The sequence below is a fragment of the Astatotilapia calliptera genome, chromosome 1 (assembly GCF_900246225.1).
Source record: "Astatotilapia calliptera chromosome 1, fAstCal1.2, whole genome shotgun sequence".
In the NCBI taxonomy this organism is placed as follows: Eukaryota; Metazoa; Chordata; class Actinopteri; order Cichliformes; family Cichlidae; genus Astatotilapia; species Astatotilapia calliptera.
This window is the reverse complement of record NC_039302.1, coordinates 3,477,000-3,497,064: the sequence shown is the minus strand read 5'-3', so window position 1 is coordinate 3,497,064 and position 20,065 is coordinate 3,477,000. Positions and strand designations below refer to the sequence as shown.

Sequence of the window (20,065 nt, the reverse complement as noted above, 5' to 3'; positions counted from 1 at the left end):
TTTAATTGCAAGGAAATACTTTTCATCTTTAGTTCAACAGACTTTAACAGGTATAGATGTGCATCCAAATTACTGTCCAACTTTTTTTGAGTCACAATGGAATGGCTGTCTTCACTATATAATATTACAATAAATAAAATAGAGCAAATGCATAGAAGAAAAAAATACCTCTCACCAACCATTTGCTTGACAATGAGCCAGCTTTGGTTACTGGTCGGGCTGGAATTTGGGTTTGGGTAATGTCCATCTATTTTTATACCTCAGTGTGAAATGCAGAGGTGCTCAACCTACTTGGTTAGCGTGGATGGAACATTTATACAAATACATTATGATAAATAGCAGGACTTTTTTATTCAAAATCTGTTATAGGACACCCTGGCTGGAGCAACCCAGCAGTCAATAAAGCCCAGATATGATCCTATATGTGTATAACTATGTTGGATGCATTCTTCATTGTAGTCAGGGAGAAAGTGTCATCCTCCCCTTTATAGTGCTCATAGAGACCAGGCAGAAAGAGAGGGGAGAGGTATTGCCATTGATCTGAGGCGGGTGACGACTCTTCTGGGCCAGTGATGCGAATACTTTTCTGCTGGATCCACATTTATACTGTGTAGACTGTAAGAGTAAAAACTGGCCTGTACCCACCTCCATCCTCTGATGGCTTCATCATCTCCTTCTAGCCAGACACTGAGCACAGGCCAAAGCTTCTGTTGACACAATCTGGAGTTGATCTAGGAAATGTAAGCTTGAGGATTCTCTAGGAAAGGATGTTTTCTTGGTTTCACTTGGTTACATTTAAGATTGTGGTACACTCGTTGGTAACGGCTCTAAAAGGGTTAATCGATTAATCAAAGCTCAATACAAAACAGTGTTGGGTTTTTTCTTGTAAGTTAAACACCAGCCCAGCAACAATACATTAATGTCATTATTAAAACAGGGAAAATAAATGATCATTTAGTGTAATATAAAAATATAAAAAATGTAAATACAATAAATGTAATTACACTTGGCCAGCTCCTAAACAACAAGGATACTGTCTACACACGGAGCTTCACATGTACATTCCTGGCAGTGGAAATCAAACATACCTTTCTTGTCTGTATGCAGCTGCTAACCATCTGTGTGTCTGCGGATATGCCCGTAGGTTCTTTATTAAATATAAATCTCTCTTGGGTCTGCTTCTCTTTTATCTTTGCACATACAGTACATGTAAAAATATAATCCTGGCTGTCTTTGCGCTCACAATAGTTTCCAAATATCTGTCCACAGAGTCAGAATTAGAGAGAAAATGTGCCATTTTTTCTGGAATAATCTCTGCAGGGACATGAAGCTGTCAGAGCTGGTTACTCTTAAGTCAGTTTACAAATATTCAGAAAATGTTATTTTTTTCTCAAAGTCTCAGCTTTGAAAATTGAGCTAAAACTTTGTCACTTTATTTGATTACATACGAATTGGATGTTATTTTCGTGTATTGTAGACGGTGACAGTTGTATATGTTTGTAATTGGTACAACTTCTGCTGCTACAAGGAGATCAGCTTTGGTGGACCCCAACCGGTCGCAGCAGATGGCCCCGCCCCTCCCTGAGCCTGGTTCTGTCAGAGGTTTCTTCCTGTTAAAAGGGAGTTTTTCCTTCCCACTGTCACCAAAGTGCTTGCTCATAGGGGGTCATATGATTGTTGGGTTTTTCTCTGTATGTATTATTGTAGGGTCTACCTTACAATATAAAACGGCTTGAGGCGACTGATGTTGTGATTTGGCGCTGTATAAATAAAATTGAATTGAATAAAACTGAAAAGTTGAAAAAACACTGGACGTTAACTGGAGAGCAGCTAAGAGGAGTTGCTGGGAGGATGAAGCAGGTGAGTGTGGGGAGTGTGGTTCATTCTGACATACCTGACGTTAGTTAAACACATGTAGTGTTTGTATAGGTAAAACAACAAGGCTGGGGTGCGTAGACAGTTTTAGAAAAACTTTCGACCATTCACCTTTGGTTTTAGGTGAAGGGAAGGACTAATAGATGGGACAATAACCTCAGATACCCGGAGGCAGACTATGAGCTATATACCATTATAGAACTATATATCATAGCGCACAGACCTGACATTATTCAAGCCAGTATTATAATGTACTATCCATAAAACAACTGGGAAGGAACAACAGAGGAAAGAAATGAAGATGTTATTCAACGTGGAGCAGACGTGTGTTGTGTGTCTTTATGACACGAGTTTTATGACAGAAGAAAAGAAACAGCTGCTTTTATGAGCAGGAGGTTGTTTATTCCACCACTGGAGACATGGGCTGAGGTCCGGGTGGAGCAATGTGCAATGTGGAGGTAAATCTTTTTTCACACCTGTCATTCGCCTCTGTCAGCGCGCCCCAGGGTGGCTGTGGCTACAATGTAGCTGCCATCACCAGTGTGTGAATGTGTGTGTGAATGGGTGGATGACTGGATGTGTGAAGCGCTTTGGGGGTCCTTAGGGACTAGTAAGGCGCTATACAAATACAGGCCATTTACCATTTACCATTCGTTTCCCTTTCACCTGCACTTTTCAGTGGATCTGTTGTAAGTAAGGAATAAAAACTTAGCAAATTAAGGAATTTTAACGAGAGTATATAAAAATATTTACAAAGAATATTAAAATAGTTAAAAAAATTAACATGTACATTTTTATGATCTGAGTTAGGTCTTTAACAGTGATAACTATAAGCAACATATTAAAAAATGAATGCGATGATAATAATGATGGTCATAATGATAATGTTTTATGATGTGAATAAACAGCTCACAGTTCAATATGCTAGGCTTCGATATGAGATATTCAAGTAAATCATATGTGAACAAATTCAATCAAAATATTAGTTATGAGCAAATAAATCACTTATGTTGAAGGTCCAAAGGTATTAATAACCATAGTGGCAAACAGTATGAAAAGTCTGAGATAAATAAAGGTGGTCGTCTGGTTTTATATAACTTTGTGTTGACGGGTTAAAAATCCCATCTTTCGCCAACCTTAACCTAATGGCCAGTGTTTGGGGTCAGAGTATTGCGTTTGATACTCCCCTCCATCCACCCCAAGCACCTCCTGCTGACTGCTGTTCATAAATGTGGCTCTTTGTCCAGGAAAAAAAACTGCAGTCAGTCCTTTCTACATTTGCTTCTGTATCATCACTTGGAATCTAATTTACAAGGCAAAATACAAACTTTTCAGCAATCGTGTTTGATACTTAAAAGAGCGTTTGATGAATTCATTCATTTGCATATTGTACTTGTGCTGCAGGGCAAGCCCTGAGATTAACTGGGGCTTTTTGTTGAGCATGTATGTTCAATAGAGGGAGAAGAAACTGTACTTTTCAGTAATTAAGTACATACAAAACAAGAACACAGAAAAAAAAAGAGAAAAACCCGCCAGAGAGCCATGGGTCAGTGCTGCCAGTATTTGTTTCTAAACAACCGTTTGAAAGCAGCGTAACGGTTCTTTTCTACCTTTGCTGTTTTTTCATGACAGCAGTACATCAGCTGCTTTCTGCTTTGGTGAGCATTGCTTTGGAAGTGGGAGGCATTTGTCTTGAAAGAGATTGTTATCGCAGTACTTCAATTGTTTCTGCAGATATTGGAAATAAGGAAATGCTTGACTTCACAGTTCTTTTCCCTCTCTTTTTTAGTGAAAGAAAAGTGGTGAGGGAGCCCATTATTCAAGCAACACATCTGCAAAGGACAATTCAATTTCCAGGCTTTTGCAATAAATGTCAGAGCAGGAAAACGCTCACAGAAAATTGCTTAATGTGGTTTTGTACTGAAGAGAAGGTGTAGGCGTGTAGCTGTATTATTCATGCTATGGGACTCAGCTCCCACTTAGAGACGGAAGGTCAGAAGCTTAGTCCTAAAATTTTTATTGATAAAATTCTCCAACCTTCTCTCTGAAGAAAGAAAAAGAGATACGCCTAAACTGCATTGCCCATTAACATGTAAAGGAAAATGTATTTCTTCTCATATGAAACTTAACCTGACTGCATAACCAACAAAAATAATCCACGGTCCACATCAGGTAGTGAGTAAGGTTTGGCTGCATGACTAAAAATGCTACTCCATGTGACTTGATGTTTTTTACTTAGTTTGATTGAAGTTCTTTCACTCAAGATCACAGTTTAGGCCAAAATTTACAGATGAATTTTAAAAAGTGGGGAAAATGGGCGACTAATATTCTTAACTCTTCACAGACATATGAATTATGTCCCAGTGTATTTATACATCTCTAGTGTGTACTGGATCTCTTCCAATTCAATAAAAATAGCAGAGCTTTTACACAGGGAATTCACGTAGCATAAACTGGAAAAAAATGATGTGGGATGGAGAACGAAGATGTCATAAACAAACAAATAAACAAACATACATGTCATAAAAACCTAAAAACAAAAATAGCATCCTGCCCGTGTCATTCGTCCTCTGACATGTTTGTTTCAGGCTTGGAAATTGTAGCTCTTTAATTGAACAGTGCTTAGTGGCGGTTGGAGATCAACTCTCTTCAGCTGTGATTTATTACATGAAATTGTTTTCACGCTAAAACAGAAGTTGATGTTTGTGAAAAGGATCGTGGTGAAATCGCAGTACACGGGGTATGTAGTCAGAATGAAACTATGAAGAGTGATGTTGGAGTCAAATTGTTAAATGTTGTCATTGTGTTACTTAAATTTGTAAGTCTTAGTTCAAACAGCATCATCAAAGACATTTCTTTGTTTCTATTACCCTCCCCAGCCTGTTGGCGGGGGAGGCTGTAGTGTTTTATAGGGACACATCACATGTGAGGGTTCTGTTTTCTTGTTTAGTAAATTTCCTGCCCTTATGACCCTTTTGGTGAGCAGGAGGTCACACAAACGCACCCCAAAACACAAACACACACATTCTCACACAGGCATACACACGTGCGCACACATACACACATGGTACCTTATCTTTTATAACCATGGGGGGGGGGGGGTGTTACAATGGGAGGTGCTTGTGTGTACTGTAACTGTTGTCAATAAAAGGCGGGAAGTGGAGGCCGGGGTCGAGGTCGTCTGTGGTTGGATTCAGAGTGCTTTCCTGAGACACAGACCGGGGCCTCCCTTGCGCAAGTAAAATCGCTGTTCGTCTTGCTTCCTTGTCGTTAACGGGAATAAGTTTCTAAACCAGCGGGGCCTGTGGAAGCGCAGACCCAACAAGTGATCTTAACAACAGAGCCTCGACTGGCTCCTTTCAACACGGAGAAACAGAAGCTCTGCTTCAAGACATGTCCAAGCTCCTCCCCCCTTCTTTTTAAGGCTGAGGGTGAGGATGGAGGAAAATGGAGGAAATTTGCAACGTTTCTCTTTCAGTCAACACCCAGCTCTCACGGCCGCAGGCCAAGGTGGGGATGTAGATGGACTAAATAAATCCTAGAACATTCAGTTAGATTTGGACTGTTCTTCAAAACCTAACTGAACAGGAAGAGTGAACCTTCTCACCCGCCTTTTTTGGGCCAATCATCCTCGACATCACGCCTTTTAAATCTGTGCGCATTCTCCTTTTTGGACTCTTTTCGCGCAACCCACCTCCTCCCCATCTCCACCTCAGACAGAGCTCTATTCAAGCCTCAGTCTGCATCCTCAGCACCACTAGAGGTGTGTGTGTGGGGGGGTCTATCAAAGGGAATCATATTCAGTTCTTCCAAGTGAGCTCTACTTATTAAAAATGGGATACAAACCGATTTCCTGTTGACATTCTAAAAGCACAGCAGCAATAAAAGGGTTTAAAAGATTTGTCCTGTGGAATTTGTGCTTCTGTGCTGTTGTGTGAAATAGATTTCAATACAGAAGTCTTTGCACACGTCTCCTCCCTATATAATCCTTCTGATGCATACGGGATGCCATCAAAGAAGCTCTGCCCTTGTCTTTGAGGAATGTCACAGATCACTTTAATGCAGTGATTTTACTGAAAAGGTTTAAAATAACTGCAGTAAAAAACAGGCATGAAAGGTACTTTGAGGTTTCCAGTAAGTTCTTGTACAGTCTTACACTCACATATGAGCTTGGTTAGCCTACATGCAGGGAAGCTGACTAAGAACTGATAAGCTGTTACTAAGAACACTGGAGGTGTGAAGTGGATGTTCTCCTGCTGTGAAATGGGAGCTTGAGCGATATTACGTCTATGTGTCATGTGCTAATCATGAGATGAAGACCTGCTCTGCATTTGACGATGTAACGCAGAGAAGCAGAAGGGCATACTACACGTATGTAACTATATGTATTTCCATCTTATGCTACATTTTACTATATTTTGGATGCATTTGTAAAAGCTTAAATGGCCCGGGGCACATTGCAGCCCACTCTTTCCCTCATATTCAGAATATTTTGTATTGTCGGCATTTCTGGCTTCACACACACACACACACACACACACACACACACACATATATATATGAATGAAAACATAAATGCTTTTCTAAATGTGTATTCATTTGCTTTTCTACTCTCTCACCCCAATTTGTTAAGAAATGATTCACTTCTGAACAAACTGCAGGCAAAGTTCTGAATCCAATTACTGTATTGTAATTTGCATTAAAAGGGATGAGAGCCATCAGGGGACCTATTCATCCAAAACAATTTGGTTTGTATTTGGAATTTTCACTAGGCCAATTACACACATGGAAGATTCAGCCGGCTTAAAACCACTGACCTTGGCAAATATTCTGAATTCCTGAGGTTCCCAAGACATCCTTGGATCCAAATGCTGCAGCGTTTGTTCATTTAATGCTACTTTAGCGAGCTTGAGGAGTATTTGCATCCTCATGCAGAGCGGAGTCGTGTTTGTCAAGAATGCTGAAAAACTAAATACAGACCAAGTGATAAAAAGGGCAAATTTATTTAAAGCACTTACATAGAAAAATATGATCGATTTGAGTCAACAATAATAAATAGAGCGCCTGACTATCCCCAGGCCCTGTCGGTACAACAGTACAATCAATATCCAGTTTCACAATACAGCAAAGGCACTAGCATTTACCACAATCAACAACACGGCAATAGAGGTGGTGTGGGTGGGAGTGGACAGGGAGCAGGGCTCTTCACGGCACCGTCTGGACTCGTCAAACGGCCGTCACATACACCGTCACTCGTGACCCACCTCCCATGTTTGCCGTATTTGCAGTGGAAATTACACGAGATCTGCTTGAAGTCTTTTCCGCTTGCCTTTCCCTCCCCTCTAAATGCAGGTAGAGATGAAAATTTGTAGAGAATGCTCAAAAACAAAACTACAGCGCGATGCTGCTACAAGCGATAACGCTGCACCTTGGTACTTGTTTTGCTCTCCTGCGCTACAGGGAAGGATGCAAACATCGTGATCAGCCTGCAGGCAGCTCCAACATAACGTTAAACACGGATGCTTCTGAGCATAACTGACCAAAGCGTTCAAATAACCAAAAACTAAACTAAACTGAAGCAGTAGGACTTATCCATCATGTCCAATGCTACATGTCATAACAACATGACAAATGTATTTCATCATACTTTACTGATTGGAAATGTTGGACAGAGCATCATTAAAAACAAACAGAAAATGAATAAAGTCCAACTGAAATAAATATCTTTCTGCAGCACACGGATCAGTTGTGGAAAGTTCAGGAGAAGCATTCTGGTTTGACGGCTGCATTCCAGTTTGCTGCTGTTGGATGTTTACAACTTGAACATGTAGCTGTCAACAGATTTACCGATTCGGACGCTCGCTGTATTCTTGTGATTTTAAAGAAAACCCATTTGTAACCAAGTTATTCAGTTTGATACACGTCAGATATTTTTGACTAGACTGGTTGTGCTCTTAGCTTGGTATCAAGATCTGAACTGGGTGCAGGGTTAGCGTCCCCACTGTAAAGACTAACAAACCACCGGCACAAGATGTCAGCACTGATTTCCACGTGATGACATCCTCAACCACACTTTAAGACTGAATGGACATCATCTTTTGAGAAAATCAGATTTCTTATAATCTTCCTCATCAAAATATTTAGATTTTTTTAAAATATTCAGTCACACTGTATTTAATTCTTGATGCTGCACTTTCACGGCTCTGTTACTTTTCTAAATGCATCTGAGCAAAGTGCAAATAAATGTGCATTGGTGGGAAAAAAACTAACCATCTTGACTTTATGAAGCCTCAACTGTCATGGTCTCCGTGCCTGCCGGCCGGCTCCGCATTGCTGCATGTGTTTGTTTTGTTTTCTCTCTCTCTCTGCCTGGGCGGAGCTCACTGTGGGCTCCCGCCCTTGGCCCACACACCTGACAACAATCAGCTGTCATCACCTGAAGCACTATTTGAGGCTGGAGCACAGATCTTCTCGTCGCTGGATGTTTGTACTACAGACGTTAGTGATTCTCCCAACTTATCTGCTTAGTATTTCGTGATTTGTGAGTGACTCCCTTTCCTCTACCACAGACTTTCCTTCCTGGACCTGTGACCTCCCTACCGTGTGAGCGTGTGTGAGTTTGGGCGAGAAGACGAGAGCGAGTGTGAGAGAGCTTCCCCGTGATTCCCTGGAGTTGGATGTTTTCCCTTCACTGTATATATCGTGCACCGGTGTTGTAAATAAACTGTTTTTGGAGACGTCAAACCGCTCTGCTCTTGAGTCCCTACTACCAGTTGTGACATCAACGTACTGAAGCTCTTTTGTGCCAGTAACAGATAAAACAAAACAAAAAAAGCCTTTTGTGTCAGACTTTGACCTGTAACTTTGTTTGGTGGATGTAAACAGCCTTACAAACAAATGTAACACCAAATATTGCTGGACAGGAAGTTTACTGTAATTGCGCTTGATATCCAGTGACCTCATGCTCCGATTTCACTACATCATTAATTCGTCTCCAGTCTCACAGGCCTGCAGGCTCGTCGGGTAAGGAGGAATAACTGGTTGGAGAATGCTTGGTGGTGGGTGACTGCTGTCCCTCAGTGACGTTAATCACAAAGAGTGCTGCACTGAAAACTACCCTGTCATTTCTTTGGTTGCTAGAAGATTGCCATGGTCACCTGTAGTTCATATGGAAGACTAGTCTGCAAACACTCACTAACTAATCGTGAAACTATCAGGTTTCTGGTTGACCTGAAACAGAGAACGTCAGGTGTCAGAGTACAAGTTGTGCATTTCATTGAAAAAATACAACTTTTACTTTGAAGTTTCTCGGGTTTGTGTCGCACTCCTGATAGTTTTACTATCACTCAGTGGTTAGTTAGGGAGCGTTTGCAACTTGGCATTTCACAACAACAACAAAAAAAAACTACGGGGGACCGCATTAACTAAAGCAATCACAAGGTTGTCAGTGCAGGATGTAGTTCTCCAACTGCACCACCCCTCACCAACGTTATTCCTGTGAGGTTTCCAGGTTTATTGACGGGTCTGAGTGACCGAGCCCGTCGCTGATATCATGTAACAGGCTATGACACAAAGTTGGGAACACTACACTACTTTTTTACTCTTTTCTTTTCTCTGTCAGTAAAAATTCAAGCACATCCTGTGTTCTGAGTTAGCCGGTCAGCTGTTTCATTTTAAATAGCTTCAAATCTCATGTAAAATTAGCTTGGAAAAATATTCAATTTGGCAAAGAGAAGAGGACACAGAAGCTTCTTTTTCCTGTTATAATTCAACGTCACCTCCTGATTAGAAGACTCGATCTGCATCAAAATAATCTGACAACAAACTGCAGAAATCCTTCAGATTCTAGTCTGCAGGTAAAGTTGGAATAACAAAAAACTGAACTTTGGCTGCAGAAACATTTCAGCTGGACTTTACAAAAACAGCAGCACAGTGGGTAAAACAGTACAGTAGATGGCACGTACAATCCAGTGATTCAGACACATTATAAATGTAATGGCACAAAAAAATAAGCTCCTGCCCGTCACCGTGCTCCTATTTCAAAGCCAATAGCTTCATCTCATCACTGACAATTATGTGTCGGTGTTGGTCATGTGAGTTGGTCCCAATTGGTAATGACACATCTCATCAATAATTTTCTGTTTCCAAGGGAGGAATCATGGGAGAAAAATGTAGATTTTTCCAACATGAAAAGAACGTGTTGTGCAACTCTTTACATGCAAGACAGAAGCAAGCGTGACACTGAAGACGAGCTGTAAGCGTGTTGAAGACGTGCCCAGTGATGCAGCTGGATCGCTTGTTCTGTCTCTCTCTCTCTGTCTCACACACACACACACACACACACACACACACACACACACACACACACACACACACACACACACACACACACACAGCACATCCCTGAAGCCCACAGAAGAAACTTAAATCGTTTGACCAGGACACTATGGATTTCTTTATAAGAGGTCAGAAAATATAGAAAGAAAAAAAACTGATTCTTGTGTAAAGCCATAATCAAAACATTGTAAATGCAAATGCTCACTATCATTGGTTCAGATTTGCACTGAAGAAAAAAAAAGAAAAGAAAATATTAAATATCTTAGTAAATATCAGGAAAGTGATAAGGCTTAAATCTTTCTCCAGTTCGACGTGCCTCCCAAATATGATTCCTAATGTCGGAAGTTTTTCCCCCAGGTGCCAAATATCCAAATATCCGTGGAGATCGACTGGTTCACTGTGTGTCTGCTTGAAAAAAGCCCTGATTGTCAGAACAAATTGTAAGAATATGGTTGTTGTTTCCTCGCCTTAAAGCTAGTCCCATCAGTTTCCACTCTCATCTATTGTCCCCTTCGGCCGTGTCAGAGTCCCGCGTTACAAATCCGCAGCTGTGCTGTCCTGTTTTGGTTTTCGTCTCTGCGTCCGGTCCTCAGTCACTCCGAGTTGCAGTCGACTGGAGAATTAATGCACAGGAGCCCGGGGATGCTCAAAAGGGCTGTAAAGCTTATATCCACACTCGATACACTCCAAGCCCCTCCAGCGTCAGTACACGTCGGAGCTCGCAGGGCTGACAGAGCTGCTCTTAACAAGTCTACTTTCTAGATGTTTCTCTGGGCAGTGAGGTACTTGAGAGCTGCAGAGCCATACTTCCTGGACAGATCCTGGTGGAACTCATCCTTCAGGGTGTTCAGACAGTTGCGGTAGCTGGAGCTGGAGCGAAATTTAGAGATGTCGAAGCTGGGAGCGTGGGGCATGTGGATCATGAAAGCATTCGGCAGGACCATCAAGTCATACTCCTGAAAAGAAGAAAGAGATGATAAATGGAGAACAAATGCATTTTCAAATGGCTTTCAGCCTCCACTCACAGTTTGGGTAAGTTTATCAAAACACGATGGGACGGGTTAAATACTCCCTTTAAGAATATAAATTTTATGCTACAGTCACGCGGGGGAAAAGCCAAAAATGATGACCAAAATTATCGTGAGTGTGTACACTGAACTTGCAATCTTTGGTTGCCCAGGTCTGCAACAGGAAGGTGATAAAATGGCAATAACCTGGAGTTCATCTGTTATCAGCTTGAAATTTAATGGGGACAGGCTGGCAATTACATGCAATCTCTTTGTGACAATATGGCAATTAACTGTGATCCATTGGTAAAAAATTGCAAATCTTTCCCATTACACAGAAATTCATATTAAATCTCAAACACACATTGCTCCACAATATGGTGAATGGATGTGGACAATGCTTCATTTTAGATTTAGGCTCCATACTGCATCATGGTTAGATGGCTGCTGGAACACAGTCATTTCCCAGCTTCTGGGATGCATAAACTGTACGTTATCTCCCACGAGGAGCATGGTTTTGGTTCTGCTGGAAGTCTTTTTCCTGTTAAAATACGGCGTTATTTTTGTGCCACTATTCTGAGCGCACGTAAAAAAAAATTGCAGGTGCAAGTGTTGCATTTTGAGGAGAAATTTATTTTGAGCGAAGAAAAGATAAATTTGAGTGAACAAAATTCATTGCTGCGTGCACACACACACACACACACACACACACACACACACACACACACACACACACACACACACACACACACACAATAGCAGCCCCTCTCGCTCAGTTTTGCATTTGCGCTCACTCCCAATGTGTTGCTCGCGCTCTCAACATTTCTGCCCGTGCGCGCTCAGCTCTTTCTGTACACCGTTATATTTGTGCCACAAACCAGCCAATCACAGACTTGGATGCAAAAAAATTTGATTGGCTGTTCTGGTTTCCAATCAGCTCGAAATGGCGAAATGCAATATCCCAGAATGCATTTCGTCCCAAACTCAAACGAGGCAGTGGCGGAGGAACACAGAGTGGCGGAGTTTGAAATATTACTCTTTCTGGGTCACAAAATAAACTTTAAGATATTTTCATGCGAGAATGGTGCTGTGTAAACTTCAAATATCTGCTCGATTCATCAAGACATCACACATTTCCATAAGTGCTCTAACGTTTTCGGAGATGCCTGTTACCCACCAGCTGATCGCATAGCTGGACTGGCCACTGGGCATACCGGACATATGCCTGGTTGGCCGATGATGATTTTTCATTTTTATGTTTGTTTGTTTGTTTTTGTAACAGTATAAACAATGAAAGGTGGTGGATTAGCCAATTGGTCATGATCAACTCTGGGCTGGACCAATTACAATACATCCGTATTGAGGGGAAAAGGAACGCGATTCGTCCCGGACTTCAGCGAGAATGAAAAAAACACCAAAGCTGGAGTTATTCTGGCGTTACGCTGCGCAGCTGCCTCTTCTTCTCTCATTCTCCCCCCTCCCTCTTCTGTTGCTATTTCAATCATGAAACTGATCAATGATCAGCTGATCGTCTCTCTTGTTTGCTTATCACCCACTTCGCGCCAGAAACAGGGAACCAGCGGATGTCGCTCTAAACAACAGCACGTTCAAGCTTGATCAGCTGTTGTTAGAATTTATTTAATATTACTTTCTAGTATCAGCTGATGTTTGCTGGAGCCACAGCTGTAAAAGCTGCTGACCATGATATCGGTTTGGAAACATGAAGCTGATACAAATCATACATGTGTACATCACTGTCACAACATCGTTCGTTTTAGTTCAAAGGCTTTATGATTTATGGTGGTGTAGTCGGCCGAATTTTTGTCAGTTCAGCTTCATACATCATGTTTAACCCGAGTTCCCACCCGGTCAGCTGGTGGTTAACAGGCGTCTCCAAAAACGTTAGAGCACTTATGCATATATGTGATGTCTTGATGAATCGAGCAGAGATTTGAAGTTTACACAGCACCATTCTCGCATGAAAATATCTTAAAAGTTTATTTTGTGACCCAGAAAGAGTAATATTTCAAACTCCGCCACTCTGTGTTCCTCCGCCACTACCTCGTTTGAGTTTGGGACGAAATGCATTCTGGGATATTGCATTTCGCCATTTTGAGCTGATTGGAGACCAGAACAACCAATCAGATATTTTTGCATCCAAGTCTGTGATTGGCTGGTTTTGTGGCACAAATATAACGGTGTAGAGAAAGAGTTGAATGCGCACGGGCTGAAATGTTGAGAGCACGAGCAACACATTGCGAGTGAGCGCAAATGCAAAAACTGAGCGAGAGGGGCTGCTATTGTGTGTGTGTGTGTGTGTGTGTGTGTGTGTGTGTGTGTGTGTGTGGATAATAGCAAACACTGAAATACAGTTTTTGCACGCAGGAATGAATTTTGTTCACTCGAATTAAGCTTTTCTTCGCTCAAAATAAATTTCTCCTCAAAATGCAACACTTGCACCTGCAATTTTTTTTTACGTGTGCAGAATAGTGGCACAAAAATAACGCCATATTAAAAGAGACTTCCTCCTTCCCACTAAGGATCCTGCTCATAGGGGATCACTGGAGTATTCTCTGTAATTTGATTTTGATTTGATTTGATTTTGATTTTTATTGATTAGCATTCAAATATCTACGTGAAAACAGAACAAAGATCTACCACAAAGCAAGAAAGCATGAGACAAGGCTAATCAAAAGGTATTGGCTGAAGTAATATAGTAGGACTGTTGCCTTATTTTAAAAAAAGCACATGAATGTTGCTATGAAGTTGCTCAATCATTACATTACACTAAAGGCATACAATAATTTATATGACACTGAGTAAAACAAGCATCTGAGATCCTACAGCCCAGCCAGACTCCCACATACTGACTGTGAGCTCATGTGACACACAGATTACAACTGCAATTAAATTTAATTACATTATACATTATGCATATGAGGCACAGACCAAAGACCATCAGCAAGAAGCTTGATGAGAAGGCGATTAATCAGAAATGGAAGAAATATAAAACGACCATTACTCTCCCCTATGTCTGGACCTCCACATGAGCTCTTGCATCATGGGGTGAAGATGATCATGAGAAAGATGTTGGACCACAGACAACAAGAACACCACACTGGACTGATATCTAGCAGCGCTTGCAAGGTCCTCCTGTTTAAGGAGGCACGTGACTTAGTTTTAAAAATCCAAATGATTCAGAAAAGGCTTGGGAGAGAGCTGTGTGGTCATATGAAACCAAAATCAAGCTCTTTAGCATCAACTCGATGTGCCACGTTTGGAGAAAGAGAAAGTCAAGCATAGAAACATTATACTTTTCTGCTAAGGACGGGACAACTTCACGGACATCTGAGTTGACAAGCGATCAGCGAGAAACACGAAAGGATTTACTTAAATCAGTTTATAACTGATTACTATCCCCCCACCCCACCCAGTCGTTCTTCCCCTGCCATCTTTGACTAGATTATTGTGTACATGAGCACGTTTACCTGTGCATCCAGCTCCATGATATGGGACACCTTGTTCCAGCCAAAGCCCACAAAGCGCTGGTCGTACTCAGGACATTCTCTTCTCACCACAACGTACGGCTCAAAGTCTGGCTCCCACTCCACCTTATAGGGCGTGGTGGCCGTTCGCCATTTGGCATAGTTGGTAGGTGCGTGACCCTTTGGCCACACATGATACCTGTGACAGGCAGGAAGAAGGAGACATTGCCAGTTAAATAATCCTCCAATCATCATCGACTGATCAGAAAAGTTCATTTTGGTTTGTAATTAGAAACCTGAAGGTGTAGAGAGTCCCCATGTCCAGCATGGAGAGCAGCTCGGCTTTGGATTTGGGGAAGGACAGACGGTAACGAAGGGTCTCGAAAGCTGGAACCACCAGAGCCTTCTTTGTGTGAGCCATGTCCATCTGCACCACAGACTTTCTGCAGCAGCAAACAGGAAGTGAGAGGCTGCTAAAGCAGCACGTATCTACCAACAGGGATGACTAAACCCTCGAAAACAGGATTGCAGTCTGAAAGTTCAAAGTAAGTAAAACTTCCAGAAATGCCATGAATAATATATAATGAATGATTTTTGGTTCTTGGTTAGGAAAACTACTCCAAAAGGATTTTATGCAGGACTCATGACTCACCTCTAATGCTGGGCTCAGACTACACAGCACTTTGTGATCAGTGCGTCTCCTATTAGGCGGATATAATCGAGTCAAAAACACTCGCAATGAATTGGCAAATAGACAGAAATCCTAGACCGAATCATGGCAGGAATATCCTGGTGAAAAGGAGGGAAACGTCATCTCTTCTTTGTCCAATAATAATTTTAAGGAGTGTTAAAATATGTCTACTCTTGTTTTCAGTTCATCTTGTGTAGCAGGAGAGCGTCCTCACTGAGGAGCAAACACCGTTTCCACTCGCAGCAATAAGGAAAATGAGTCAGCGCAGAACCAACGGATGTCACAGCGCAGCATTACAACCTCTAAGCACAGCGGAAAGTCAAGGTGTAGGCATCAGAGTTCATTACTCTATTTTATTTTAGTCAGTGGTAAGGTAAGGGTATCAGAAGTACAGTTATAACACCACATCTGTATGTAACACTCTTCAAAAAAACAAACAAAAAAAAAACAAGCCATGAAAAGGTTTTTTTACAACAGGACAGTTGGACTTACCTCAGGTAATCATAGAGACCGTACATTGGCAGGAAGTCCACGTCAGTCAGGAACACGTAGGGTGTGTTGGCATTCTTCAGGGCCACGTTCCTCACCAGGTTGACCGGGTAGAACTGGCCCTCCTTGTAGACAATGTGGTAACCCACGTTCTTGCGGTTCTTGAGGACCTCGGAGGCCTGGGCATAACGCAGGAACTGCTGAGCCTCAGCGTCAGACATGTAGAGAGCTAGGCTGATGGGGCCTTCCCAGTGCTTACAGATGGCTTCCAGCATCTGCAGCCTGTAGCAGGCACACACGGTCATTTCACACATTTTAAAGCACACAGATCCAAGCCAGGAGATGATTACAGTACACGGGTTCAGTACCTGTCCATGGAGAGCTGGGCCACCAGAGTGATGTCAGTGTTGTCCTCAGTGGGCGTGTAGTCATACTGCAGGAAATACAGGTGAACTCGGTGCACTGTCAGTCGCTCTCGACGGAAGTCGTAACACTGATCGTCCTCGTCCAGCTCCTCCAGAGCCTTTTGTAGCTGAGCAAAAGTACACACAGTTACAACATCCATCCATCCATTCGCTTCCGCTTATCCTTTTCAGGGTCGCGGGGGGCACTGGAGCCTATCCCAGCTGTCATGGGGCGAAAGGCAGGGTACACCCTGGACAGGTCGCCAGTCTGTCGCAGGGCCACAGTTACAACAATTAAATGTCATTTTCAATTTCCTTTATCTTCTAACCCAACGGTCCCCAACCCCCGAGCCACCAGCCGGTACCGGTCCGTGAGTCGTCTGTCATTAGAATAGAATAGAATAGAATAGAATAGAATAGAATAGAATTCCACTTTATTGTCATTGCACATGTCATAGGTACAGGGCAACGAAATGCAGTTTGCATCCATCCAGAAGTGCTTTAGCCATGATATAGATATATCTTCCTTCCTGTAGATGTCCTTTATGGCAGGAAGTGGTGCTCCGGCGATGCGCTGGGCAGTTTTCACGCCCCTCTGCAACGCCTTCGGGTCCGAGGCAGAGCAGTTCCCGTACCAGACTGTTATACAGTTGGTCAGGATGCTCTCGATGGTGCAGCGATAGAAGTTCACCAGGATGTCTGAGGACAGGTGGTTCTTCCTCAGAGTCCTCAAGAAGAAGAGGCGCTGGTGAGCGTTCTTGACCAGCTTGGAGCAGTTGGTCGTCCAGATCAGATCCTCGGAGATGTGAACTCCCAGGAACTTGAAGCTGCTCACACGCTCCACAGCCGTCCCCTTAATGTAGGTGGGCGGATGTGGGTCAGCATTCCTCCTGTAGTCCACGATGAGCTCCTTGGTCTTCTCAGTGTTAAGCAGCAGGTTGTTTGTGTCACACCACTCACCCAGACGATCCACCTCCTCCCTGTAGGTCACCGTGGTGTCATCTGCAAACTTAATGATGGTGTTAGAACCACCGGCAGGTCTGCAGTCGTGGGTGAAGAGGGAGTAGAGGAAAGGGCTCATCACACAGCCTTGTGGTACACCGGTGTTCATTGTGATTGTAGATGAGCAGCGGTTATCCAGCCGGACATGTTGGGGGCGGTTGGTCAGGAAGTCCAGTAACCATTTGCACATGAGGGAACTGATTCCCAGGTCTGTCAGTTGTGAGTTGTGAGGGGTGGATTGTATTGAATGTTGAACTGAAGTCTATAAACAGCATTCTGGTGTAGGTGTTGTTGTTGTCCAGGTGTGAGCGGACAGAGTGCAGTGCGATGGAGACTGCATCCTCTGTGCTCCTGTTTCTGGCGGTATGCGAATTGGTGGGGGTCCAGGGTGGGGGGGAGACAGGATTTGAAGTGTGCTAGGACCAGCTGCTCTAAGCACTTAGTGATGATGGGGGTGAGTGCTACTGGGCGGTAGTCATTGAGGCTAGATGGGTTGGAGTTTTTGGGCATCAGGACGATGGAGGTGGATTTGAAGCAGGCCGGTACCACAGCGTGGGCCAAAGACAGGTTGAATGTGTCTGTGAGCACTCCTGCAAGCTCCCCAGAACACGCTCTGAGAACACGCCCGGGGATGCCATCAGGACCTGCAGCCTTGTGGACATTGATCCTGTTCAGCACCGCTCCTACATCGGTGGAGGAGAGAGTCAGAGGTTGGTGGTCTGGCGTCATGTCTGCTTTGGTTGTGGTTGTTGGATTCCCTCGCTCAAAACGAGCATAAAGGTTGTTGAGCTCGTTGAGGAAAGAGACGTCAGAGGATGCGGGGGAGGGTTTGGTGGTCCTGTAGTCTGTGATGGTCTGGAGTCCTTGCCACATGCGTCGGGGGTTGGAGTTGGAGAAGTGTTCTTCTACCTTCTTTTTGTAATGGTGTTTGGCTTTTTTGATGCCCTTCTTTAGCTTAGCCCTGGCTGTACTGCAGGCGTGTGCATCTCCTGACCTAAAGGCGGTGTTGCGGGCCTTCAGGAGGAGACGAACATCCTGGTTCATCCAAGGCTTCTGGTTGGGGTACATGGTGATCCGTTTCTGGGTGGTGACACTGTCTGTGGTTTTGGAGATTAGGTGGAGCTCATGCACCAAGCGTTGTTAATATAAATGCACAAACCTCCACCTCTGGTCTTGCAGGAGTCATCTGCTAGCCTGTCGGCTCGGTGTGTGTGTTAAGGCTCGGGTGTGAAATTCATGGTTTTCAGGGTTTTTATCGTTATTTTTTTAATGTTTTTTATCGTTAACTCGGTTTTCCTGGATCTTTTCCCGAGTGTTATGAATAAATCTTCTTTTTTGGTACTGGTTTTATTTTGTTGTATTTATACGCAACACCTTAAAGGCTGGTCTGTGAAAATATTGTCGGACATAAACCAGTGGCACAAAAAATATTTTCCGTCTCTGTCTGTCCTAGCTCTCTCTTTCTTCCCCAAACACCCTCCTTTATCAAAAAAACAAAACAAAAGATAAAAACATATTGCAAACAAGATTTGTCCTGCAGACTAATCTCATGGGAATCGACTGGAAAACGATACATGCACATGTGTTTAGCTGACAGGTAACATCATAAATATTTAACAAATAAACTTCACTACTACTACTACTAGATACTTTAGGCAACAGTGGAAACCACGACGCTGCCCCCGTACAATATTACTCAGCAAAGGCCACAAAGTGAAGTAGAGACAGATCAGCTGACCTCAGCTCGGCACAGCCCTGAACTGGACGAGCAGATAAGAAAACAGGTGGATGTTATTGTTTCCTGCCTGACACAGTCTGAGTGATGTTTGAAATATTTTCCCCCAATGTTAAATGATTACTCTCAGATGTTTGCTACTGTCACAAATATCGCCCGTGTGTGTGTGTGTGTGTGTGCGCCAACCTTGACGCTCTCTGGACTGGCCTGCGTCGGGCAGCCGAACAGTTCCCGTCTCAGCAGATTTCCATCATACTCCAAGAAGGTCAGGTAGAGGTTCCTGAAGAACTCCACGTGTTTGTTTTTGACGCGGAGCTTCTTAGGAGAGTTCCAGTGGATCACCTGAAACCATAACAAATGGTAAATGGACTGTATTTGTATAGCGCTTTTCTAGTCCTTAAAGCGCTTTGGGGTAAGCGCTTTACACAACCAGTCATCCACCCATTCACACACTGGTGATGGCAGCTACATTGCAGCCACAGCCACCCTGGGGCGCACTGACAGAGGCGAGGCTGCCGGACACTGGCGCCGCCGGACCCTCTGACCACCACCAGTAGGCAACGGGTGAAGTGTCTTGCCCAAGGACACAACGACCAAGACTGTCTGAGCCAGGGCTCGAACCGGCAACCTTCCGATTACAAGGCGAACTCCCAACTCTTGAGCCACGATTGCAAGTTTCTGCTACTCAGCCTGACGGCAGCCTGTGGCAGTAAACGACAAACCTGATGGTGCGAGCTGGCGTACCTTGAGGTCAGACACCTCGGTGTAACACTGCTCGGAGCGCGTGTGATCAGACAGCTGAACGTTCCAGAAGCAGGGAAGCTGGTGCACCAGGACTGGGTTCTGCTTTATGAAGGCGTTGAATATGTCCTGCACACAGACAACACACCGCTTTATCAAGAGCCTCGATCCTTTTAACACTAGGATTACTTTGTAGACATGCATAGATCAGAGCTGCTGATGTTTGTGATGATGTAAACAGAATCAAATTTGTGAAAGCATGACTCATCGTGGCCTCAGGGTCTAATTCTGCAGCCCTG

General features: G+C 43.4%; 1 protein-coding gene across 4 annotated transcripts in view; it reads right to left on the bottom strand.

Annotated features, from left to right (window-relative positions):
* Positions 1–10,226: 10,226 nt before the first annotated feature.
* The window catches only part of large2 (LARGE xylosyl- and glucuronyltransferase 2), a 121,605-nt gene continuing 111,766 nt past the window's right edge, over positions 10,227–20,065 (bottom strand). For all 4 annotated transcript variants that reach the window (XM_026145177.1, XM_026145339.1, XM_026145423.1 and 1 more), the window contains 7 exons: positions 19,770–19,895; positions 19,212–19,367; positions 16,253–16,416; positions 15,888–16,166; positions 15,001–15,147; positions 14,708–14,903; positions 10,227–11,168 (listed from right to left, as the gene is read on the bottom strand). In XM_026145177.1, coding sequence (XP_026000962.1) covers positions 10,971–11,168; positions 14,708–14,903; positions 15,001–15,147; positions 15,888–16,166; positions 16,253–16,416; positions 19,212–19,367; positions 19,770–19,895 — 1,266 coding nt within the window. In that variant the 3' untranslated portion in view covers positions 10,227–10,970. The remainder of the gene's footprint in view (positions 11,169–14,707; positions 14,904–15,000; positions 15,148–15,887; positions 16,167–16,252; positions 16,417–19,211; positions 19,368–19,769; positions 19,896–20,065) is intronic.